The sequence below is a fragment of the Triturus cristatus genome, chromosome 11, assembly GCF_964204655.1.
Source record: "Triturus cristatus chromosome 11, aTriCri1.1, whole genome shotgun sequence".
In the NCBI taxonomy this organism is placed as follows: domain Eukaryota; kingdom Metazoa; phylum Chordata; class Amphibia; order Caudata; family Salamandridae; genus Triturus; species Triturus cristatus.
In genome coordinates, this window is record NC_140594.1 from 370,553,645 (window position 1) to 370,580,977 (window position 27,333).

The 27,333-nt window shown below is 47.5% G+C and overlaps 1 protein-coding gene across 1 annotated transcript in view; it reads right to left on the reverse strand.

The window, feature by feature from the left end:
* Positions 1 to 9,487: 9,487 nt before the first annotated feature.
* Positions 9,488 to 27,333, reverse strand: part of LOC146784203 (uncharacterized) — a 211,469-nt gene continuing 193,623 nt past the window's right edge. The window contains exon 3 of the mRNA XM_085634238.1: positions 9,488 to 13,825. Coding sequence (XP_085490364.1) covers positions 13,822 to 13,825 — 4 coding nt within the window. The 3' untranslated portion in view covers positions 9,488 to 13,821. The remainder of the gene's footprint in view (positions 13,826 to 27,333) is intronic.

Here is a 27,333-nt window from a genome sequence, read left to right on the forward strand (position 1 = left end):
CACATTCCGCAAAACACGACTGCTCCAACGAAGTTTGTACCCCATGCCACCATCCTTTGCACCTGCAAGTCATCACACACATTCCGCAAAACACGACTGCTCCAACGAAGTCTGTACCCCATGCCACCATCCTTTGCACCTGCAAGGCTTCACACACATTCCGCAAAACACGACTGCTCCAACGAAGTCTGTACCCCATGCCACTATCCTTTGCACCTGCAAGCCTTCACACACATTCCGCAAAACACGACTGCTCCAACGAAGTCTGTACCCCATGCCACCATCCTTTGCACCTGCAAGTCTTCACACACATTCCGCAAAACACGACTGCTCCAACTAAGTCTGTACCCCATGCCACCATCCTTTGCACCTGCAAGCCTTCACACACATTCCGCAAAACATGACTGCTCCAACGAAGTCTGTACCCCATGCCACCATCCTTTGCACCTGCAAGTCATCACACACATTCCGCAAAACACGACTGCTCCAACTAAGTCTGTACCCCATGCCACCATCCTTTGCACCTGCAAGCCTTCACACACATTCCACAAAACACGACTGCTCCAACGAAGTCTGTACCCCATGCCACCATCCTTTGCACCTGCAAGTCTTCACACACATTCCGCAAAACACGACTGCTCCAACTAAGTCTGTACCCCATGCCACCATCCTTTGCACCTGCAAGCCTTCACACACATTCTGCAAAACACGACTGCTCCAACAAAGTCTGTACCCCATGCCACCATCCTTTGCACCTGCAAGTCATCACACACATTCCGCAAAACACGACTGCTCCAACGAAGTTTGTACCCCATGCCACCATCCTTTGCACCTGCAAGTCATCACACACATTCCGCAAAACACGACTGCTCCAACGAAGTCTGTACCCCATGCCACCATCCTTTGCACCTGCAAGGCTTCACACACATTCCGCAAAACACGACTGCTCCAACGAAGTCTGTACCCCATGCCACTATCCTTTGCACCTGCAAGCCTTCACACACATTCCGCAAAACACGACTGCTCCAACGAAGTCTGTACCCCATGCCACCATCCTTTGCACCTGCAAGTCTTCACACACATTCCGCAAAACACGACTGCTCCAACTAAGTCTGTACCCCATGCCACCATCCTTTGCACCTGCAAGCCTTCACACACATTCCGCAAAACATGACTGCTCCAACGAAGTCTATACCCCATGCCACCATCCTTTGCACCTGCAAGTCATCACACACATTCCGCAAAACACGACTGCTCCAACTAAGTCTGTACCCCATGCCACCATTCTTTGCACCTGCAAGCCTTCACACACATTCCACAAAACACGACTGCTCCAACGAAGTCTGTACCCCATGCCACCATCCTTTGCACCTGCAAGTCTTCACACACATTCCGCAAAACACGACTGCTCCAACTAAGTCTGTACCCCATGCCACCATCCTTTGCACCTGCAAGCCTTCACACACATTCTGCAAAACACGACTGCTCCAACGAAGTCTGTACCCCATGCCACCATCCTTTGCACCTGCAAGTCATCACACACATTCCGCAAAACACGACTGCTCCAACGAAGTTTGTACCCCATGCCACCATCCTTTGCACCTGCAAGTCATCACACACATTCCGCAAAACACGACTGCTCCAACGAAGTCTGTACCCCATGCCACCATCCTTTGCACCTGCAAGGCTTCACACACATTCCGCAAAACACGACTGCTCCAACGAAGTCTGTACCCCATGCCACTATCCTTTGCACCTGCAAGCCTTCACACACATTCCGCAAAACACGACTGCTCCAACGAAGTCTGTACCCCATGCCACCATCCTTTGCACCTGCAAGTCTTCACACACATTCCGCAAAACACGACTGCTCCAACTAAGTCTGTACCCCATCCCACCATCCTTTGCACCTGCAAGCCTTCACACACATTCCGCAAAACATGACTGCTCCAACGAAGTCTGTACCCCATGCCACCATCCTTTGCACCTGCAAGTCATCACACACATTCAGCAAAACACGACTGCTCCAACTAAGTCTGTACCCCATGCCACCATCCTTTGCACCTGCAAGCCTTCACACACATTCCGCAAAACACGACTGCTCCAACGAAGTCTGTACCCCATGCCACCATCCTTTGCACCTGCAAGTCTTCACACACATTCCGCAAAACACGACTGCTCCAACGAAGTCTGTACCCCATGCCACCATCCTTTACACCTGCAAGCCTTCACACACATTCCGCAAAACACGACTGCTCCAACGAAGTCTGTACCCCATGCCACCATCCTTTGCACCTGCAAGTCTTCACACACATTCCGCAAAACACGACTGCTCCAAGTAAGTCTGTACCCCATGCCACCATCCTTTGCACCTGCAAGCCTTCACACACATTCTGCAAAACACGACTGCTCCAACGAAGTCTGTACCCCCTGCCACCATCCTTTGCACCTGCAAGTCATCAGGTTAACCTGAACAATGGAGCATCACATCTAGCACACTTATCTGAAGAACAACTGATAGTCTTTTATGGGGCACAAACGCACTCCATATCCTGGGTTTGAAGAGGTCTATATCCACACTAGGTTTTATACAGCAAAAACAACAAGCAAAAGTACCTCGTTCACTGCAAACGCATGTCCTCTTAACGTGGGTAATCAAGTCCGTAAATGACCCAGAGTGACAATTCAAAGCAAAGTGAAGGTAAGCCTGACAGGCAACCCAATGGGCTGTTTCACTGACTAATAAAATGTTCTGTATGTACTTTGGAAAACGATAATGCTTTAGTGCACATGCTATCATAGGAGTACAATAGACAATTATAGCTAATTGAAGTGACATGGTGTCTTTGAAACAGCCCGTAAGCCTGCGAACCAACCTATTAAAGGCGCTCTCATCTCTCCTACAAAGCATACTCCCCGGCAAGCAGGGTACAAAAGCACACATTACAACATTTGGAAACAGGAAGGAGCCTGATTTGGAAAAATAAGAGGAATTCATTTTCCCCATTAACTTGCATTGAAATACAGGCAATTGTAGGTGAAAGAAGGCTGAAATAAGGCAATTTTTTCTATAAAAATGATGTCTCCTAACTGAATTCTCTCTGATGCCATGTTTGCAAAAGTTATTCCATATTTCTTTATTCTTTAGTTAATTGTATGGGGGGGGGGGTGGATTGGCTCTGTGAGTGCACAAAATCAGAACCTGGCTCTGGCGGCGAAGTAATATATGGTCTCCCCACTGTCTACCAAGCTGAAGTCCTGGTGTTAGCTTGCACAATCCACTGAGTCGATGGTGGTAGCCCTGTGAAAGCTGCTTCCAGAGTGAGAGGAAGTGAGTGGATTGGAGAGCATCAAAGCCATGGCCGAACTGGCCATAATGGGCACCGGGGGTCTCCCCGGTGGTCTGGAGGGGTGGGGGCCGTTTTTTTCATAGGGGGCGGGTTTTGCAGCAGTGCTGAAATATCGTCCTCCTGTAACAAAAGTGGGAGTGGCGTTTCTTAGTAGCAACCCCCCCCCCCCACTCTCCCAGGGCCCAGGACCGCCCAAGCAGCAATCTGCCAGTGCTGGTTGCTGTTTCCTGTCCGGCCCTGATTGGAGCTCTCCTGGGAGCTTAGATTAATCTCTTAGGAGCCCAGAGCCAGTGGGAGCTTTGACATAGCCTGAATGGTGATCTATGGGCAGTGCTTAATTTGTGGGGGTGGGGGTGCCAGGACCCTCGTCAGGATGCCACTGCAGCTTACACCACCCATTGAACCTGCTAGCGCTGCCAATAGCCGGTACCTTAACAACTACTATCTCCCCGTCTCCTACAAGTGTGACAATTCAGACTATTCCAGGTCCCCACAACTATAAGAATGGCTTGGGCAGCAGCTACTAGTCATTTTTAATGTATACTAAATTAATAAACACTATTTGTGTGTAAATGTGTTTATTCATTTCAAAACAAAACATGCTGGCACATACAGGATATACATTTTCCTCAGACATCTTCCTGACATTAAAAAGATCCAAAGTCACTTATAGGTGGTACAGTCTTGGGCCACATTTGTGTACACCGGCGCATTCAATCATACACAATACCGCCCCCACACCCCCGTAATAATGCGATGAATGACCAGGAATATCAGTTCAAAGGCAATAAGGGCCATAAAAATGACGTCTGAGGTTGTACTGGGAAAGAAAACTAACCAGAAACATCCCTCCTCCACCCGCGCAATCCCTCCGCTACCCCCCCACCCCTAGCGTGGCACACGAGGCATAAGAATATAATAACAGTCAAGGGAGTGCATCAGTCTGCTACACAGAAGTCACACATTACAATGGATAGCAGTAAACACCTATAGCCAGACAATAAATGCCGGTGGTGGACTCCAGCTTCCCCCATACATGCAATAAGCACGCAGGCATCAGGGCTGGCCATTGAAATCGCTAGTCTCTGGTACGTCATCCGCCGATATAAACACATAACTGCCTTGATGGTTCCCACCGCTAGGACTACATATTGACAAGCCATGGAAGTCTGTGGTTCTGAAAAGCCCCCCTCCCCAGTGCTTTTGAATGGCTGCTACCAGGGCCAAATGGAGCAGATAGTCCCCTCGAGGCAGATAGTGTCGGTCCCACAGAGTCTCGAACGGCAAAAGGGCATTATCGTCATACAGATCTCCTATCACTGTCAGTCCCAGGTCACTCCATTCAATTAGTGCTGACTAATTGCCCCTGTGTGGTAGTATCAGGCACATGGTTATAGGAATCTCAGGAGCATAGGGGCGCGCAATCTGCACCCTTCGCTGACTTCTATTCCAACACAGCCGAAACGTTTGTAATTCGGTAGGTAATGTTTTGAGTTGCAACGGTTGTTGTAAGACAATGCAAGACAAAATCTGTCTAGGCACTCGCCCACCTCCCCTCTCGCCCACTCCCCGGAATTCCAATGCCACTGCCTGAGTAAACCATTGCAGTTGGGCCGCCAAATAATGTACTGGACTCAAAGTCTGGTACTGCCAGACCTCCCTCCCCTCTCGGGCGCAATTGGGTCTTCAAGGCCACCCGTCGTCTGCCATTAAGCCAAAGAAAACCCATAATCATCGTTTGAAGTCGCTTAAAAATCGTCGCAGGGAGCCAAATTGGAAGGGTCCTAAAATAATAAAGGAACCTAGGCAGTGCCACCATCTTAAGAAGGGCCACTCGGCCCACCACAAAAAGCGGCAATGTCTTCCAAAACTCCATGCTGCCCTGAAGGCCCCGGATAGCTCTACCCACATTGCCCTACAGCAAATCCGATTGTTTATGATAAGTATGGGTCCCCAGGTATGTCAGACAATTATATTCCCAGTGCACACCATTAGTAATCAAGGGGCCCTCCTCTAAAGGGGCTGTGGTGATCAGGCACGACTTCGTCCAATTCACTTTAAGGCCCACCACCAGTTCGAGATCTTGGAGTAAGCGTTTCGCTCCGGAGAGAGCGGCTCCAGTGTCTGCTATATACATGAGAAGGTCATCAGCATAGAGCGCGATGTAGTGCGTATTGCCATGTACACAAAGACCCACATATTGTCGCTCCGTCCTGGCTTGGGCTGCTAGAGGTTCAATGGCCAGAGCAAATAGCAGAGGGGATAGTGGGCATCCCTGACGTGTCCCCCGGCTCACCGCACACGCGCTTGATATCAAGCCCCCCGTTTTAACTCGCATTGTAGAAAACCTATATAACAATGCCGTCCAGGCCACAAACTCCTCTCCCAGACCAAAAGTGCGCATAACCTGAAATAAGTAAGGCCATTCTAAGCTGTCAAAAGCCTTTTCTATGTCAACTGAAAAAATGGCGGCGGGCGCCTTCGAGTATGTATCAGCCTCCAATATGTGGAGTAGCCGTCGCACATTAACAGCCGTGTTCCGCTTCGGGATGAATCCCGCCTGGTCTTTGTGGACTAAGTGGGCCATATGAGGGAGCAAGCGTGTCACCAAAATCCAACTTAGAATTTTATAGTTGGTAGGAAGCATGGACAATGGGCTGTACACTGTCCTATCAGAGGGCGATTTCCCTGACTTCAGTAATGGGATTATTATCGCTTCACGGGTAGTGACTGGGAGATGTCCTGTCTTTTTTGCCTCATTATAGAGAATCACCACTTTGGGCCCTAACAGATCAATATAAGTTAAATAAAACTCAACCGGTAATCCGTCCGCTCCGGGAGTTTTCTTCCGCACCATATGTTCAATCGCTCCTCTCACTTCTTCCAGAATAATGTCTTGGCCTAATAGTTCAGCCTTCGACCCATCAAGCTCTGGGAGGTCAGCTGCAGCTAGAGACTCCCCAAGAACATCCACGTTCAATGCCACCTTGCTCTGATAGAGCTCCATGTAGTAGGCATGGAATTGATCATTAATGCCCTGTTGCGTGTACCAAAGATCTCCTGTTGGGCTATATAGTTCTAAAAAGACCATCCCCATCTCGCTGGATTGGCCAGCCAAGCCAGTAGGGTTCGAGATTTGTCACGCTCGACATGAGCACGTACTAGATATTTCTTATAGTCAAAACAGCGCAGTTTTTCAACCCCCACGGCTACTGCTTCTCTCGCTGCTAGTAATTCCCCATGCCTATGTGGCTGTAGAGTTTTCCGAACCCCAAGCATATTAGAAATACACAGACCCCGCACCACCACCTTAAAAGCATCCCACTCCACAGCGGTCGAAGACACCGTACCCACTTTCTCCAGGAAATACTGAGTCACCCCAGTTCCCACTGCCTCCCGAAAGACTATATCTTCTAAGAGCTCCGGATTTAAACGCCAAATTGGAATTGTCAGGCGCTCCTGGGACCACTGGACCCGTATCAGCAGTGGGTTATGATCTGAAAGTGTCCTGGTGAGGTACTCGCTATGTTTAACTGCGGTGTGCAGATCTGGGGAGGAGAGTATAACATCCAGATGAACATGGAGTTCGTGGAGCGCTGAAAAAACAGGAATAGTCACGCTCAGTCGAGTGATGCGCCCGCCACGTGTTCACTAGTCCCCAGTGTGTCTGCCAGTCCCTCCTGGCCTTAGAGACCTTGTGAATAGGCGCTGTAGGGAGGGGCAGATGGGATCTATCCAGAAGGACATCAATGACGGAGTTAAAATCCCCACCCATGATTACAATGCCAATCAAATAGGGCGCCAATTTCCCAGACAGTTGAGTGAAGAAGGCCGGTTGATCCATATTAGGCGCATATACACTGCTCAATGCAACATCACTGTTCTTAAGCCTGCCCATCGCCATCACATATCTTCCATCCGGCTCTGTGATCTGCAGCACAAGCTGGAAAGGGACCCCAGCCCTAACCCATATCAATACTACATGCGCAAAGGCAGAATAAACGGTGTAAAAGACCTGGCCCCTCCATCTGCGCTGCAAAGCAAAGCCCTCCCGGCCCGTGATGTGTGTGTCTTGTAGAAAGGCTACTTGAATCCCCCTGCGCACTAAATAAGCGTGTATTTTATGGCGGCGGTCCATGGTATGTAAGCCCCTGACATTCCATGATATATATTTTAAGTCCATCAACGATCCCATGATGTATCCTGTGCCCGATGCCCCTTTAATTTTCTAACAGTGCCATGCCAGGGCCCCCAAAAAACAACCCCAAACCCCCAACTCCCCCTCCCAAGGACAGTTACCATCAAATGAGCTCCCATCCAAACTATAGCAAACTAGAAGGATTCCTTCGACTAATTCAGAGGAAAAAGTGGACGCAGCTGTCTAGGGACGTGTACCCAGATTGCAGGGCAGCAGCCATAGTGAAGCAAAGCTGGATCAGGGACCACATATACAGTGTAAGAGCAGCTATATTTTAGAGAAAGCCTGCTGTCATGGTCTACTACCATAGTCACACAATATCATCCACGCTTTGAGGTGTTACCACAGGAAGTTTGACACTGCTGCTATTTGATGTGTCTGAGTCATTGCCTGCAAATTCCTTAGTAGACCCTGCTTCATTGTCCGTTGGAGGTGGACTCCGACTCTGTGACTAGGACACCACTACCTGCAGCGCTGCAGCTCGTTCCTTCTCAGCTTATGTCGTGGAGGGTTTCAGCTGGACTCTCCTCCTCGATCTTCGAGGCACGCAAGCTCCAGGGGTAGTGTTCTTCGGTCTCGCCCCCTCATGAGTCGCAATAGTCGTCAGTCCGCCCTTGTAGCCTTCCAGCCAGTCCCACGCTTCTGCAGGGGAGTCGAAATGGTGAGTGGTGTCTTCCAGCGCAATGCCCAGTCAGACCGGGAACATTAGAGAGTACTGAAGGCTTTCAGCTCTCAACGCTTTTTTGACCTCCAAGTAGGAGGCTCGCTTTCTCTGAACCTCCAGGGTGTAATCCGGAAACGGTGACTTTACTATTGTCCACAATAAAGGGTCCCTCTGTTCTTGCTCTTTGCAGTAGTATATCCCTGTCTCGGAAATGAAGTAAGCGGGCCACTACTGGTCTCGGAGGCCTGCCTGGAGCCAGGGGTCTAGCAGGCACTCTATGAGCCCGTTCCAGTGTGTAAAAAGAGGACAGTCCCTTGGGGGCCACTACAGATTTGAACCAGCGCTCAAGATAGGACACCATATTGCCCCCTTCAGTTCCCTCCGGCAGCCCCACCACTCGAACGTTGTTCCTCCGATTGCGACCTTCCGCATCTTCAGCACTGCATTCTAGGATACTGACTCTGTCTGCATTCTAGGATACTGACTCTGTCTGTAAGGGCACTCAACCGCTGGTCCGTCGCTTTCTGCGCCGGCATCACTTCTGCCAGGCTGGCCTCAGTGCCTTTGACCCAGTCCGACAGTTTTTTATCTTCTTCGCGTAGAAGACCCAGGCCAACCGCAACTATACTTATGTCCTGGTGGAGGGTGGCTTTAGTGTCAGTAATGGCATCAAGGATTTGCTGCAACTGCTGCTGGATGGGGTCCCCTGGGGCCAGCTGCGAGTGTTCGGTTGCACTGTTTTCAGGATACAGCACCGCCCTGGCAGTCTTATTCCTCGGGTTGCCCATGGTGGGAACTTGATCCGTGGTGGGGTATCCCCTATCTCCTTGTGGATATGCACAGTCGCAGAGCACCTTGAGTCACCGCTTCCCTCGCAGCGGCAGGCGGGTGTCCACCAGCACCCTGGGCTCTTCTGACACACGCCCCCAAGCACCACGGGCCTATCTCCAAAATCATCCAGTAGCGCCAGCAGCGCCAGCAGCGCCAGCAGCCAGTATTTAGCGCATTCAGATATCGGTCCGTGCAGCAAAGAGTGGGATTGAGCTGAGTAGTTATTGCGCTTCACGTATGCCCCCTTCAGACACGAAGCAAAGTCAAGCCAGAGTTCAACATCAGATGCTCCAAATAAGAAGCCAGCAGTCGCCTCCTACCATTCCTCCACCAGTTCAGGGCACAGGGCTCCTGGGGTACCTAAGGCCTGTAAGTTGAGGTGTCTTTCGTGGACTGAAGCACTAGTTTTGACTCCACTAGTATGACAAGGTAAAACATGGCTCCCAGTCTGCCACTTCGACTGGAAGGGCAGGTTTAAACTGCCAACTTGGCTTTTTCCATTTAAGATAATGGCAAAGCCCATAACTCCTTTTTTAATATATATGTCACCCCTTAGGTAGGCCTAACAAGCCCTAAGGCAGGGTGCTGTATATTAAAGTGGAAGATGTCAAGTCAAATCAACTTTATTTGGTCATATTGGATAGACCATAAAAGTATATAAAAACAGTATATAAAATGAATATAACGGTTTGAAGCAGCGCCCCCAAAATAAAATCATAGCTCACACAAAGTGTAGTCCCAAGGGTTCAGTTCCTACTAAAATGCTGCAAGAATAAAAAATTTACCATAAGAATGCTAAAAATACATTTATTAAAATACAGCCCTACAGTAATAAAATGTGCAATCAATACAAAAAACAAGATTAAAGTTGTTCTATAGCCTCAGTATACAACAGTGTTATTTTTATGGGCAGGGCAATCCAAGGATTGTAAAAGGTACAAGGCTTCTGTGCAACTACGCTAGGAATGCTTACTTGAAAAGGGTTTAAGAACCAGATCTATAAGCAGAGTAAAAAGTGCAAAAAAATTACATGTAGAGTGCTTTGAGCTGACATCTGATCACATGGGCAAAGCACAAGGTTACGTGACCAGTCATCACACTGGGGGAAGGTGTAGGAAAATGTTCCTCTTTGCATGGTTGTCCCCACTTTTTGCCTACTGTTGATGTACTTCGACTGAGTGTGCCCTGGGCTCCTGCCAACCAGGTACCCAGGGCCTATGTTCTTTCCCCAAACTGTACTGACCCTTGTAAGAGGCACCATAGGTACTTAAGGCACTGTGACCAGGGAAGGCCTCCTAGGGCTGCAGCACTTATTGTGCCACCCTTAGAGACCCTCTACCTTTACACACACACACTGCCCTTGCAGGCTGTGTGTTTTGGTGCAGAACAAAGTGAAGAGTCGACAGCGCACACATCCCTGTGTGCCATGCCTGCAACCCACTACCCTGGCACAGATAAGTCACGCCTCCATCTCCATAAAGATGCATGAACCCTGTACCCCTACAGTGACTAAGTCAATTCTTAGATATTGTAAGTGCACAATTGCCATAAAGAGTATATGGTCTGGGAGGTTGTTATTACGAACTCCACAGCACCAAAATGGCTTTACTGAAAACTGGGAAGTTTGGTATCAAACTTCTCAGCACATTAAATCCACACTAATGCCAGTGTAGGATTTAATGAATAATGCCCTCGTAGGGCATCTTAGAGATGCCTGCTGAAAAACGACCTAACTCTAGTTTCCTGCCTAAGTGGCTGCTCGCCAGCTGCCACCACCAGACATGTTTCTGGACCAATGGGTCGAGAGCCTGCTGCTCTCTCGGTCCTAAAACAAAGCACAACCTGGGACGAGGTGCTAAGCCTCCTCCCCAGGATGAGCAGGGTCCATGAAGGGAAAGCTTCAAAGGCTTGCCACCATTGTGAGCTACCCCAGCCATTTCCTGCTCCCAGCAACTGGTCCCTACCGGTTCTGACCCCCACTTTGGACAGGAGAATCAGCAGTAAAACCAAGTAATGAGGAGAGGTTTGCCCACCTTTGTCACCCCACCCCGAGGTGGGGGAGGCGAGGTGAAACACAACTCTCAGTCCCCTCCATCTTGCAGATTGAGGGACCCAGCCAACCAGAGTGAGGCTTATTCTCCCTCCCTCTGGAGAGTGGCATAATAGGTGGTGTCCTCACCCCATGGAAGGGACCCATTGGTCCCGACCTGTTCATACCTGTAAACGCCCATACAATTTGTATTTAGAGGCAACCCTGAACCTTGCCTCCTCAGACCAGAGGCAGAAAGAAGAAGGAAGAAGAAGAAGAACCGAACAGCTGTTTGGAGAAAAGAAGAGGAGGACACCAACTGACTTGGTCCCAGTCCTACCGTCCTATCCCGACCTCATACTCCTCCAACAGAACCTCGGTGTGTCCTGCAGCCAGCATTCCTCGAAAAACCTGTAGAACCTGCCCAGCCTTTGCGACTACAAAGGACTTTGTCTCACGTGAGCACCAGACTTGCCCAAAAGTAACTGACTCTGACTCCGTGAGTCTCCATCACTCTGCTCCTGGCGCCCAGAGTTCGAGTGAACCAACACCCTAAGGAGGTCCTCCCAGCGATCCTAGCCTAGATCCCAGTGACCCCTGAACCTCAACAAGCTCCCAAACCAAACCTGCAGCCAACAACTGGAAGGTCTCCTCAACCGCGACCGAAAAAGAGCCACCACCCGACCGACTCCACCACTGAACACTTGCAGTCACAGGACGACGACTCCCATAGACCCCATTCGCCTCATCAACAGCTGACTGACTTGGAGGGAACCACGACCGAGACTGCAGTATCAGCTAAGACCACATCCTACACCCGGCCGCCCCTGTGCCGCTGATGGTGTAGTTCATGTTTTGGCCATTGGGCCCTACAGTGCTGACCTCGACCCCAGGAGTTTTTTGTTTTCCCAACCTGGTGGCCTGCTTGCCGCAATCCCTAAGCCCACGACCGTGATTAGCCCGTTGGCTAACGTATGGTCCATGCACTCTGCACCTGGCCGCTTCTGTGCCGCTGGCCGTACGACTCGAGTGCCCATTTGACCGAATCTTACCCATGGACCCGAAAACCCAGTTCTGCCTTCTCAGGACTAAATGTGGCTTGTGAGTAGTACTGTAAACCTGTATTAAGTTTGCAAAACGCATTGTCTCCTTTTTCCTTCCCTCAGGAAATGCACTAGCCTTGCATTTAGAGATACCTGGCTGCGTAAGAAAAGTAATTACAAAGTAATTCTGACTATCTGCAAATACAAAGTAACTCTACTGTAAACTAATTCACTGCATCTGAACTGTAATTAAATTGCATGTGCTTGCATAGTATTTTTATACTTACCTGTACCAGGCCTGGCTCGGTTCTAGACAATAAATATAACTAAATAATATTTTTATACAAATCAATTGGTCAAAGTCATTCCTTGAGTGTGTGAAATCCTTTCTTGCCTAAGTTGTCAAATGCTTAGCACTACCCTCTGATAAGACCTTACTGCTCACCCACACTACCACAAATAGAGAATAAGGTACTGTCTATTTTAACCTCTGCCTACCTTTGGGGATCCACTGGACTCTGTGCACACTATATCTTACTTTGGTATAGTACATACAGAGCCAGCTTCCTACAGAAGGTGACTAGTCTGTGAAATATGTTGAGGCAAAACCTGATCAAAATGGAAGTGGAAGATGTACTTTTATTTGTCCCAGCAGTGGAGACCCTAAATTGATGTTTTTACTGTGGAAAAGCTAGTGGCCCCATTGGCAAATACAGAGTTTTAGGCTGACATCTCATCCCTACTAACATCTGAATGGGATTTATAGAGTTGGTGATGTAAAGTATCAAAAGAATCAGTGCATTAAATACGATTTAATGGTTAAACCGAATTTTAGGTCACTGGTGGGCAAAATGCAACTTTAGAAGGTGCTACTTGAAGTTTCCCAAGATTTCCAGTACCTGTTTACTGTTGTACACAGGGTCTGCCCTGGAAACAGTTTCCTGCCCTCTCTGGAGATGTGCTGATGACTCCCAGGGCAGGAAAAATGGTGGCCTGCTCAGAAGAGAGATATTACTTACCCCCTGCGGGAAGCCACATGGGTGTTGGCCCAAAAGGTGAGCTTCATTGGAGAAGCCGCCTTTGAAGGGCAATTATTTAGTCAGACTGGCTGGCACTAGAGACAGTGAAGGCAAAACTAGATGTCAAACAGTTTTTTCAGAGCCTGTCAGATCTTGCCAAACGAACAGTGCTTTTCCTCTACAGAGCATATCTGCAGTACGTAGCAGGGTTTGTTTAAAATGATTTTTAGCTGCCAAACGCTGCGATTCACCAACGTGGAATTCGAAATGGCAACAACAGGTCCTTAAGATGGCAGTTGTACTGTTCAAAGGTTGCTGTTCTAATGGTTCCCTCACATAGGTCTTGCAAGATTCCAAAGGAGACTATGAAGTGCACTCACAATGTTCCGAGCAGAGCGCATCACTGCAGTAATCTCAGAACGCATTGCCCCTCATTGTTTGCTCAGTTTTAGCTAGATTTTAGTCAGAGTAGTGTCGGTTTCGCAGTGTGCGGATTTTAGGGAGGGAGTGTCTCGTTTTTGTCTTCGGTCCCTGATTCTTAGAGAAAACGCAAGGTCTGTCAGTTACGAGGCGTTCCTTGTGAACAAAGAAAACCAACAACTGTAAAAAAGAAAGACCTCTATGTCGAGGTCCAGGCAAAAACAGAAGCAGCTGAAGTCAGTCGATATTCATGGGCCCGCAAATAACTTATCTGAAAGAGAGAAAGTATATGAAATATATTAGTTCAGAAAATGTTCATACCATCTATGTTCTCCTAAAACTAAAGACAGTAAAATAACAGAAGAAACAAGAGGAATAATAATTAGGAAACAAGAAGATAAAACAGAAAATTAGAAAGGTTAGAAATAACTCATGCACTTCTATGACCTTTCAGCACAGACATGTTTATAGCTAAAGAGCCTTGTCTACAGGGTACGATGAGTAACAGTCATTTCTAGTAAAAGTTGTAAAATCTGGAATAAGGAAGAGTGTAGGGATATTAATGGTATGACTTTGTTTTACAGTACATGCTGCTTCACCAGCATAACTCAAGGCAGACTGTGGTGAATAGCGAGCGAAACCTGAAGACCTTGACGAGACAGTCACTTCTACATATCCCCATACCCGTTACCCCCTTGGAGCCCTCTTAGACCTTCATGATAATTAGTGAAGGCTGAGGAGGTTCCAGGTGAGGAATTGGGAATAGTGCAGCACTCATACTCCCGCAAAGAAATGGCAATCACCCTGTGAATATACAAGGTCCTGACAGAGTGAAGTGCCCATGTTGAACTCACCCGAGCAGAATGGCAGAATTTAAAAAACCTGGGAAAGATTCTGGAAGGGATTGAAAATGAGCAAATAGCAGTTAGAGAACAAAACAGAACCTTAAAACAAGAAATGGAGATGTCTAGAAGGGAAACTTCAGAGTTAGCTTTTAAGTTAGGGGCGAGGCTTTTAGTTCAACTTCTATTCCCACATCCAGGGTTACCACTTGGGTAGTGCAGTCATTGGCACCGGTAATACCTCTAGGCCCACCGGAACATTTTTAGTGGGGACCCACAAAAGTTTCAAATTTTCTTGGCTCAGTACTCCCTTCATTTCATGTGCTGTCCAACAATTTCTCCTGATGCACAGTCTCGAGTAGCATTCATTCTGCTCTGCCTCAGCAGAGATGCAGCTTCGTCGTCTATGTAGCTGGTTACCCAAGATGCACCAATCCTATATGATTTTGAAGAATTTAAAATGAGTTGGAGGATATTCGACCAAAGATAGATGCCCCAAACCACTGATAACAAACTGCATGAGTTAAAACGCAGAAATAGAGTTAGTCACTTATCTTTCACAATTTAACAAGCTGGTGTTTGAGAGGGAATGGCCAGAAAATGAAAGAGAAGCCTTGTTTTATTGGGATTTAAAGGATTTTTAAAAGATGCCTTGGTGCAAATATCCAACAGACCAATGGATGTTCCTGCACTCATAGATTTGGTCCTTGAAATAAATTACAGACAAATGGAAAGAAGAGGCGAGAGGAAGAGAGAATTTTGTTCAAGCATTCTCAGATTTGATCAAATGAGAGCGCACACATTAAAGACTCCTTAGAATGGTCCAGCAGGGGAGCCTATGCAAAATGATGCTGTAAGAGATCCCCTCACCAAAGAGGAGAAAGAGAAATACCGAAAACAAATATGCCTGTAGTGTGGAGCCAGTGGACATTTTGTCAAAATCTGTTCAAGGAAGCACAAAGGCTTGCAGAAGGAACATTTGCAGCACCACCAGTACAAGGGGTTGGACTGGTGAGTGCTACAGAAGATACAAATCCAGGAAACCATCAGGTTGCCAACACATTACAGTCACCAGTTCCACATATAGACTTATCTATGACTCTCAAGTTCAGAGAAATTACCCTTCCAGAAGTTGCTGTAATGGTAGATTCATGAGCTGCCAGGAATTTCTGTGACATAAAATTTACAAGTAAAGTAGGCCTGGGAGCAATTTAGAAACTTTGAAGTGAAGCCGTGAGAGAGGTGGATGGAACCAACCTTTCATCGGGTCCCATAGTCAGCCACACAGAGCTCGTCAAACTAATGTCTCCAGTAAGGCACCAGGAAGCCAACCAGTTCAACCTAATAGATGCCCCACAGTTTGAAATCATACTAGGACTTCCTTGGTTAATGAAACTCCACCATTAACTGGAGCAAAAGAACCATAATCATGAATCCAAGTTATTGCAAAGACCATTGTTTCAATACTGAAACCCGAAGCAAGGAACCCATCCCAGCTAAGAGGTTATGTGAAAACGAATTGGCTTTGTGCGTGGTCGACACCAGTGATATCCCAAAAGAATACCCAGAATTTTTGGATGTGTTTAATGAGGTGGAAGCGGAAAGGGTCCCTCCGCATCGGTCGTACGATTGTAAGATAGAATTGGAACCAGGAGCAAATCTACCATGTAGTCGGATTTCTGCCTTGACAGAAGCCGAGAATCAACACCTGAAAGAATATATCAAAAATATCTGGCAAATGGCTTCATTCCTTCCTCACAGTCGCCAGTCTCCTCACCCTTTTTCTTGCTTCCCAAACAGGTAGATGAGTTAAGAGTCTGTATTGACTACAGAGTATTGAATCGAATCACCATAGAAAATTGTTACCATTATAATTGATCTCCGTCTATTTAGATCAGTTAAAAAGAGCTAAAGTTTACACTAAGCTGGATCTAAGAGGTGCATATCATCTCATAAGAATACGTGAAGAAGATGAGTGGAAAACCACCTTTAGGACGAAGTATGGGTTCTTTGAATACCAGGTGTTGCCCTTTGGCCTCTGTAATGCACCAGCGGCATTTCAATACTTCATAAATGTTGTGCTAAGTGTCTTCATAGACCAATAGTGTATATCGATGATATCTTGATAAATTCCACTTCAGAAGAAGAGCATCAACACCATGTGAAAGAAATCTTAAAGTGGCTACAAAATTATGTCTGTATGTCAAACTAGAGAAATGTGCCTTCAATGTAAAATTGGTGGATTTTTCGGTGTTCATTATATCCCCAGAGGGTGTAACTGTGGATGACCAGAAGATAAAGACAGTGATTGATTGGCCCCCTCCCAATACTGCAAAAGTGATACAAAGCTTAATCAGCTTTGCCAATTTCTAACGGAGGTTTAGAAAAGATTTCTCCCTGAGATTCGGAACCAATTGCCTTACTGAAAGGAAGCCTTGTACGTTCCCACTCATGAACTACAACTGAAAATCTTGTATGATTGCTAAGATAGTCCTTTGGCTGGCCACAAAGGAATTAATCGCACTGAAGAACTAATTAAAAGACAATTTTGGTGGCCAAATATGAATAATGACATTCATCAATATGTGGAGGCTTGTGAGATCTGTGCACCGGGAAAATCAGACAGACGACCACCTAAGGGACTTCTACAGCCTTTACCATCTCCCCCACATCCTTGGCACACCATCACCATGGATCTTATAGTAGGTCTGCCTTCTAGTCAAGGGTACAATTTAATCTTAGTGATTATGGACGCCTGTTCTAAAGTGGCCCATTTCGTAGCCCTAAAAGGAACGCTGAGTGCAAAACAACTAGCAAACCAATTTAGTTTGCATGAGTTAAGAGCTCATTACATTCCAAAGATAATTTCGGAACGGGGTTCCCAGTTTCCGTCCCATTTTTTTAAAGTCTTTTACCAAGGGATTAGGTGTAGAAACTAGGTACTCTACTAGTTATCACCCAGAAATTGATGGGCAATTGTAGAGAACCAACCCAGAATTAGAACTGTATTTGAGACTATTTCTGTTAGACCAAGAAGGAAATTGGCCTTATCTCCTCTGGACTGCAGAATTCGCACACAATAACGCAAAGAATGCTTCCACAGGGTATTCACAATTTTTCTTGAATTATTGAAGGCATCCAAATTCCATAGTGAGAATCATATAAATTACAGTCCCTGCAGTTAAATATATAGTTCAACACCTAGCAGAAGTACATGAATCAGCAACTAACAATTTAGCTCGAGATAAAGAGCCATACAAGTTTCATGCAGATAAAAAGAGGAAGTCTGCGGCAACCTTCCAAACAGGAGATAAGGTTTGGTTGATTACTAAGCATTTGAGTTTGAAAGGGAATTGAAAATTCTAACCTTGCTTTGCGGGTCCATATTTGGTTGGAAAAATTATAAACTCAGTGACTTACAAATTAAAACTACCCGCACAAGTAAAGGTTCACTCTGTATTTCATGTATCTTTGCTAAAAAAGGTATCCTCCGATTTGAAAATGTCACAGCCACCCAAGCCAATACTAGTTGAAGGAGGTGAAGAGTTTGAAGTTAAAATAATCCTAGACTCAAAAAAGGTTCACAATAAGATGTAATACTTGATATATTGGAAAGGCTATGGTCCAGAGGAAAGATCCTGGGAACTACAAACTGATGTTGACGCCCCAAGACTTGTAAAGGCCTTTCACCGACAATACCCTCACAAACCATGATCTGGAGCACCATTCTTGTGGAGGGGTACTGATGGTTTCGCAAAATAAACAATGCTTTTGCTCCTCAGAGCATATGTGCAATACATGGCAGAACTTGTTCAAAATGATGCAGCTGCCAAACACTGCTATTCACAAACCTGGAATTCCAAATGGCATCAGCGGGTCCTTAAGATGATGGACTCACTATGTAAAGGTTGCGGCTCTATTAGTTTCCTTGCAAATGTCTCACAAGATTCCAAAGAAAGCTGTGAACGTTCCGAGAGGCGCACTCCACTGCAGCAATCTCCTCAGGAGGAGTCGTCCCTCAATGTGTGTTAAATTTTAGCTAGTTTTAGTCATAATAGTGTTGTTTCCACATTGTGCGGGTTTGAGGGAGGTAGTGTCTTGTTTATGGTGCTGATTCCTGATTCTTAGAGAAAACGCAAGGTCTGTCTGTTGCGAGGCGTTCTTGTGAAGAAAGAAATCCAACACCTGTAAAAAGAAAACTCACCTGTATGTTGAGGTCCAGGCGAAGAAGAAACAGCAGCAGTCAGTCAATATTTATGGTCACACAAGTACCATATTTGAAAGAGAAAAAGTATATGAAAGATATTAGTTCAGAAAACATTCATACCAACTATGTTTGCCTAAAACTACAGACAGTAAAATAACAGAAGAAACAAGAGGAATAATGATCAAGAAACAAGAAGATAAAACAGAAAGCTAGAAAGGCTAGTAAGAACTCACGCACTTCGTCTTGCTTCGCACTTCCAAATAATACAGAATACCACACGGTGGCTCAAACACGACAAAGCAATAGACACAACACCACACCCCCTGGAGTGGGATTTCACTTTATAAAATGAAGCACATCAAATACTGTTTTCAGAATAAAGCTTTATTTATGCAATGCTCTCTAACAGAAAGGCTTTCCCAGATGTCAAATTAACAACATTCAAATGTATACAGATGTATATACAAGCAATAATTACACACTTGGCAAATGCAACAGTTAAATGCATGGATAATAATAAACACAAGAATAATATACAATAATACACAGGCAAGTTATATTGGACGTCCTGCAAGATATCAGAAAGATATATACACTAAATACATCGGATGATTAACTTGGATGTGTACTTAGACTCACTCACACATCACAAAGTCAAAACTCAAAGAAAACACCTCAGATGATTATAGCCACTGGAAACTGAAGGTACACACTGAAAGTCATGCATCACAATGACTGTTATAGCCACTGGAAACTGAATATGCACGCAAACAGCCTGACATCACAATGGCAAAAATCCGAAACAAATCACCTCACTGATCGTTCACTGGATATCCTTGCCAACTAAAGCTGGAGGAGCCCGTTGACAGCCAGGCAGGACTTGCAATAGGGCCCCAAATCCCAGCTTTTCTTGTGACGATACGTCTGCCCCACAAGTGAGCTCCCATCTGCTTTCCCAGTTCCCCGCCTTTAATACCTTTTACTCAACCTAAGGCAAAGGTTTTAGAAACCTTGCCCCCTTTCTTCTGTTACGAAAAAACTGAGCTGACCGTACTGGTCTGTGTCAAGGTCAAGACAGAATCCAGCCAAGGCCCTGTATTTTGATTCCAAGACAGAGCTGTACATTCCACACATTTCTTTGACAACAACAATCTCTGCTCTGAAAGGCACCAAGCACACTTCCCACACAATATCCCAGCGAAGCTTACGAAAGCCTTTGGCGGTATATTCAACAATCTCCTCTCCAAAAACAAAGCAACCTTAAACGTGAATAACTTAAACAACTTGAGCAATCTGGGGGCCTGCATGTGCGCGCAAAAAGCTCAAGCAAGACAGAGTCAGGATTCAAGATGAGATGAGGGCATGTCAAAGCCAATAGTAAGAACTTAATAATACTTCCAAATGTACAGCACATTTGTGCACCACTGCCTATAGCATCACACTCTATCTGCCTATTTACAACATAATGCACATTTGAGGACCACTGCTCATAACACTGCACTTCGAGACCAAAAAGTACATTCCACATCTCTCTGGCTCTCTCTCTTTCTCTTTCTCTCTCTCTCTCTCTCTCTCTCTCTCTCACACTCTCTCTCTCTCGCTCATGCTTTCAAATGCACATACCACACGTTCTGTTCTTGGCAAGCTGTTCTACTCTGTGATAGCTCCCGCTTTAAAAGTACGAGAGATATGAAAGAATTTTTAAGGGAACAAAGGCATATGCAGGACGTACATTCAAGCTAGGGTAAAATAAAACACCAAAAGTCAACTTAAATGATGGTAGTCAAAGGTCATCACGTGGTTTCAAATCATAGGAGTGCCTCTAGCACTACACACTCCTAAGACCTTTCAACACATACATGCTTATAGAAGAGGAGCTAAAGACCATAGTCTAGAGGGTATAAGGAGTAACAGACATTTCTAGTAAAAGTAATATAGTCTAGAATAGGGAAGAGTGTAGAGATACTAATGGTGTGGTTTTGGGTTACAGTGCTCGCTGCATCACCATCACAACTCAAAGCCAGTAAGAGGTGGCTGTGGTGAACAGAGAGCGGAATCTGAGGACCTAAACAAGACAGTTTCTTCTCTCTATTCCCATCCCCTTGCCCCCTGAACTCTTAGTCCATCATGATAATTGGTGAAGGTTGAGGACGTTCTAGGTGAGGAGTTGGGAATTGTGCATCCCTGCTCCCGTGAAGAGTTGGGAATACCCTGTAAGTATACAAGCTCCTGACATAGCCACATCTCTGGGTTGGGCTAGTGAGCTCTGGACGCCAAGAGAAGAGTTCTGCCATGTTGGGAGTGGGTAGAATGGTGAATCCTGGGATAGCCAGATGCCACTTTTCCCAGTGACTGTTCATTAGGAGGGAGGGAACCTACTAGCCCATTGGCTACTGACCGAGTCTACCCTGAGGGCACTTTTCGAGCTTTAGTAGGGCACACTTGGCCCACAGAACTCCGATCTCGACTGGACTGGCAGAAGGGCTGCATGCTGCTGAGAAGGACTGCCCTGCTGCACTGTGAAACCGGCTGAGAGAGGCTGCGCCGGTGTGGACTGCACCTGCTAAACGTGGTGGCTAGTAAAGAAGAGGGACCGTGCCTGCTGTGTCCTGCTCGTGGCGAAGTTGTCAACAGAGCACAGCCAAAGCCAATATACTCCAAGGGTCAGTTGGCTGACCTCTTGTCCACAACACAGGGTCACAACAGCTGGGAAGCCTTCTGGGTCATGGTGGTAGCCCTGAATCTTCAAGATCGCCGCAAACTGCCACCGCACAAGAAACCAGGACCTGGTGCTCAAAGTTGTACCTGAGTTTGTTAAGCCAGAGAGAGTCGTCGGAGTGCAGCTTGGTAATCCAGAAGCCCAGTTATTGCTCAGAGACGAATTTGGCCATGATCGAGATACTGGGCATCTGATAAGAGATATCTAGTCACAGATTACTTACCTATGAATGCCCTAGGCGTCAGACTGGATCTGTAAGATTTTTTGAGCAGTACCCCTGTCTGCTAGTGGGTGGCGTCGACCAGCTCTGCGTCCGTCATTTGTGTTGTCCGCACCATAGTGACATTACGGTACCTATGTAGGTGCCACCCAGGCGCGCAGACGTCAGTTCTTTTCTTTCTTCACCAGCCTGTGCTGATTGTTTTTGTATAGGAATTTTGTGTATTTTTTCCAACAGTTTTTTGAGGATTTCCTCCTGGTGTGTCGAGGGTGTAATCGCGTAGGACAGATTTTAAGCCTGTCACCGGGCAGTGTTGGTGACAGATTTGCAGCTTGTCTGTCTGTGGTGCCTGGAGCGTGACCACAACACCAAGCTCCGATTGCTGGGCCATGGCGCTGAAGGGTTTGAGGGAGCGGTCCCTGAAGCTGCTAGTGGCCTGGATGCGACCCCGAGGACGTCAAGGTCCTGGTCGAAAGGGAGGTACCGGGATCATTCATGGAGTTAAAAGTACTCTTTGTCCCATTCAAGATTGTTAGGGCATTCAGCTAAGAGGCATAAAAGAAGAGTAAGAAGTCGAAGCACTCTTCGACTTCTCCGCATCCATCGGCTAACGTGACGAAGGAGCATCGGCATCTGAGGCTTGATTCCTCAGAGCTGTAAATGGGTCTGTAAATTCTTGCCACCCCAAATATCTGGGAGCGACCCCCGCCTAACTTAAAGATTTTATAGGGTCCTGCATCTCATCTTTGGGCGGCCTGACCCCATCGAGGACCTTGGGGCCCTGCATGGTCAGGGGGGCCACATCTGATTTTACACCGGCAGCTCTGGCCCAGCTCCAGTGGGCCCCTGTTTTCTTTTTTTTACTAAACAGTTTTTATTAAGCAAAAGAAAGAAGACATGGTACATTGCTTGGGTACTTCAGTATATGGGTCCACTGTTAAAACATGGCAAATACAACTTATACAGTACAACTTGAGTACAGTTCACCACCCTGCCACCCCACACAAGTGTGAATAACATATCTGTTAGGTCGCAATCCGCACCCGGGCACATAATCATTCGCAATAAAGAGTACCATCCCTTTCGTTGACATTCAATGGAGCAAGCATGACGCTCACATCAGGGCGGGTGTGTGTCTTCAAATCCGGAGACCTCCAGCAGGAGGCGCTGATCTCGCTGTAGCTCAATGGTTGGGGATACACATAAGTCACCTCTGTATTTGTTCCACCTCCCACACTTATGATCCCATTTTTTGGGGCACCCTCTGTCCTTGAAAACTTCTTTTTCGGCAATCATTGCCCTGTCCACGTCAATAGTCCAATTCCTCCGGCATGGGGCCGTCTGAACTCCCAATTTCTGCGCAATATTGCGTTTCGCAAGTGACTACCCAGTCGGAGCCCAAGCCTGTTCTGCTTGTGTAAGATCCGTGGCATCCCACATGTTGAATAGACAGAGCCGAGGGGTGTAGCCTTCAAAGATTTACCACACGTCCTCTCCATCTGCTTCGTAATGTTCCACCAATATGTTTGCATTTTGGGACACTCCCACAATATGTGGAAGAAGGTGCCTGGCAAATGACAGCGCCAGAGGCACAGAGGGTCAGGTCGTCTTCCCATATTATGGTTTAAATCTTTTACTGATTTTCAAGACAGATAAGGGAAGAAAGAACAAGACCCCCGGATACAGATACAATGTATTACAGACACTAAGTGTCGCGATTAGAAGCATTAACAAGGTAATAAGCATGGAGCGGGTCTGCAAAAAGGAACATGTAAAAAGAACAACAAAAGGCAGCGCAACAAAGGAAAACCCCAACATTTCCACCCTCCTCTCCCCCCTCTCGTCCACCAAATAAAGCACCACGGGAAAGGGATCATGAAACGTGCAGAGAATTATCTTGGTCTGTTAACTTTACGCAAAGAGCCCTTCTGTGGGATTTGTGTGTCAGTAAGGCGTAGAAGTCTTAGGTAGTGGGGGCAAGTCAGTTCCCTAAATTCAGTTATAAGCAGTGTGAGAAAGGGACGCCACAGCTCCAGGAACTCAGACCCTCTGCCCGCCAGAGTGAGAGTTAGCTTCTCCATCCCCAGTATTAGGCAGAGTCTCTGTAGCCATCCGGAATGACGTGGGGGCAAGGGGGAGCGCCAGTGCGCCAGTATATTCTGAGTGGCTGCCCCCAGGGCGATTGCGATCAGTCGGCCCCTTCGGGATTTTAGAGGATACATCAACGGATTAGGAAGGCCCAAAACGATGTAGGCTGGGAAGCGTGGGAGTTGCGTGTACAGATGAGAGTCTATTTCGTCAAGCATTTGGGACCAATATGGCTGAATGCAGTCACAGCTCCACAAAAGGTGTTCTAGGGTACCCACCTCCCCACAGCCTCTCCAACACAGAGCGCTCTGACGGGGGTCGAAGTGATGGAGGCGCTGCGGCGTGTAATACCAATAGGTAACCACCTTGGTCAGTGTCTCAGTAAGGCCTGTGTGGTATGCTGAGTGTCGAGCCCTATAGTAAATATTGTCCCATTCCTTATGGGTGAGAGACCAGCCTAGCTACCGTTCCCATCGTGCGTGTAATAGTAGCTAATAGGTGTTTGTAGAGATCAGAAATGAGCTTCTTAGCAGAGGTTCGGGTAACAAGCCATTTCTCAAATGTGGTTAGGAGTCATTGGGCACCAGGCTTAACTTGTGGCTGCAGAGCCCAATATCTGAGCTGTAGGTAAGGTAGTCTCTCTGTTTCCGGGATGCCATAGTCTGTGCGGAGCTGCGAGAATGAAATGACACCATCCATGTCAAACAGGTGACCTAAGCGTCTGCAGGGAGAGGGCCGCCAGTGTGTAAAAGCTTTAGCATCCATGCCGGGTTGGAATTCTGGGTTGTTGAATAGTGGTGTTAGGGGAAGGGAAAGGATGTCAGTTTGTGAGTGGTGGCAGTGCGGTCCCAGGCCTCCACAGCCGTGCTCGTGATGTAGGATGCATAGAGGTTAGGTGGCCTATGAGCCTTGCGGAGGAAGGGGACACCCTGCAAGGTCGTAGCTGCAACTGCCTGGTCTTGAAACAACCAATGCTTCTTGGACTCTAGGCGGCTCCACTCTACTAGGTAGCAGAGATGTGAGGCATAAAAATAGAGCTGTAAGTCAGGAATCCCCGCCCTCCGCTCCGGCGGCAGAATCGCTATCGCGTGCTTGAACCTGGGTTTGCGGCCCTGCCATATGAATTGTGCTAAGTCCGACTGAGTTTGCTGAATCCAGCCGACAGGGGGACGGAGAGGGAGCGTCTGGAAGAGGGATAGGATCTGATGCAGTACAGTCATCTTAGTAGCCGCAATTCTACCCAACCAGGAGAGGTCCATTGGCCTAATTCTTTGTGGATATGGGTGCGAAGCCTATCATAGTTAGCGGTGACTGTAGCTTGAATGGTAGAGCCTAAGTGCACCCCCAAGTATGGGATCGTGAAGGCAGCCCACTGTATGGGATGTTCTTCTCGTATATGAGCTAACGTGTGCGGAGTGTGAGAGATGCTAAGAGCGGTCGATTTATCCATGTTAATTTTAAACCCCAAGGCTTGTGCAAAACCGTGTAGTTCGATGAAGAGTGCCCTCAACGACTGGATCGGGTTAGTGAGGGGGAGCAGGATGCCGTCCGCATAGAGGCTAATGGTATGGACGCCGAATTTGATGCCAGTTATGAGGGGGTGGTGTCTGACCCGTAGCGTGAGCGGTTCCATATAAAGTGCAAAGAGGAGGGGGGAGAGAGGGCACCCCTGCCTCGTGCCCTACACCGGGAGGATGTCTGCCCGTTCACCCGAACTGTGGTCTTGGGCAAGCGATAGCAGTTCAATATCTGCGTGCGCAGTTTCTCACCGAAACCGAATCTCAGCAGGACCCGTTCCAAATAGGGCCAGTGTACCCTGTCAAAGGCCTTCTCTGCATCGATGGCCAATAACATATATTCCCCGTGTGTGCAAGAAGCCTTTTCAATGAGGTGGAGGACCCTTTTTGTATTATCACTTGTCTGTTTTTGTGATATGAAACCTGCCTGGTCTGGTTCCACCAGTTGAGACATACAGGGCCCTAAGTGAGTTGCCAGTATGCTCGTTTATAGCTTAAGATCTACATTTAGGAGGTAAAGTGGTCTATATGCACTGCAAAGTGTTGTGTCCTTCCCAGGCTTTGGGGTGACCACTACAAACACTTCCAGCATTTCCTCGGGGATGGCTACAGTTTGTGCAAAAGTGTTAAGAAGGTCCCGTAATAAGGGGGCCACTTGTGCACACAACGTTTTATAAAAAGCTGCCGAATGACTTTCTGGCCCAGGTGATTTACTGAGCCGTAGGCACGAAATCGCCGCGATAACTTCTTCGGTCCCTATGTCCCTATCAAGATAGTCCGCTTTCGCTTGATTGAGAGCGGATATCTGTGCAGCCTCTAAATAGTCGGAGCAGTGGAGTGTGTCTAGGGGGTCACTCGAGTAAAGTGCCGCATAGAAGTCACGAAAGGCTTCCGCGATGGCTGCGTCGTCTGAAGTAAGCTCACCCCCGAACGTCGAATAGTCTGCACCCCTTGACGCTGCCATGTTTCCCGCAGTTTGTGGGCTAAAAGACGGCCACATCTATCGCCCCCAGTGTAGTAGGAGTGGCGCAACCGGAGAGCCGCATATTAGGCCTTGTCTTGGTCCAGTGCTGCGAGTTGCTTCCGCTCCGTACATAGTTGGCGCCAGGCTCTGGCCGCCCCAGTGCACTGGTGCATCTGTTCCAATTCAGCCACCCTTTTAGTGAGTTCAGCTCGCTTGCGACTGCATTCTAGGTTACTAGCTCCCGAGATGGCTATGAATTCTCCCCGTAGGACGGCTTTAAGAGCAGTCCATTGTGTCGCAAGAGATGTGTCCGAGTTGGCGTTATTTTGAGATGGCCGCCTTGATTTGGTCAACTGTGGAGGCCTGGTGTAGTAGCGTGTCACGCAAGCGCCAGTGTTGCAATGGTTGCTTGACGTGCGGGAACTGAAAGGATGCCATGACTGGAGAGTGGTCTGACAGTGATGCGGTAAGGATCTCGGTGTCGGTCGCAAGTGCCTGCAGCGGGATAGAACTGAGGAAGTAATCTAATCTGGTGCACGTTTTATGTGCCCCTGAGTAGTTAGTATAGGCCCGGCTGTGGGGGTGGAAGTGGCGCCACAGATCAGTGAGCTCCAATTCCCGGACACGGACCAGCCCAGCCTGAGAAAGAGCCCCAACCTGGTTTGTGCGCTGGCACGAGCGGTCGGTGAGATTGTCAAACACCAGATTCAGATCCCCCCCAGCAGTAAGCGGCGCTCTGTGTTAGCTGTTGCCTCAGTGAGTACTGTGTGGAAGAATTTATCCTGGCCTTCATTCGGGAAGTAAACGGAGCCCACTATAAGGGAGACCCCCGCCACTAGAAACTGGTATGTAAGCAAACGGCCCTTAATCTCAGCCTCCTTTTGGAGTATTCTGCCCCGAAAGGAGCGGGAGACCAGGATAGCAACCCCGGCTGACTTAGTGGAGTTAGAAGAGAACAGTTGCGTGGGGAAGGCACGGGACTTCATCCTATCGTGGTCCTTGGGAATGAGATGTGTCTCCTGTAGGAGGCATATGTCTGCGGCAGATTGTTCCAGGTAGTGGAGAACCGCCCTGCGTTTGACCGGGTTGTTAAGGCCCCGGACATTGAGTGTGAGGATCTTAAGGAGCTTGTGTGGCATCTAGAGTGTATGGGAAGCACTGGCTAGACCACGTCCCACAGTTACCTTTCTGATGCGCAGAACTGGGGAAAGAAGGTCTCAAT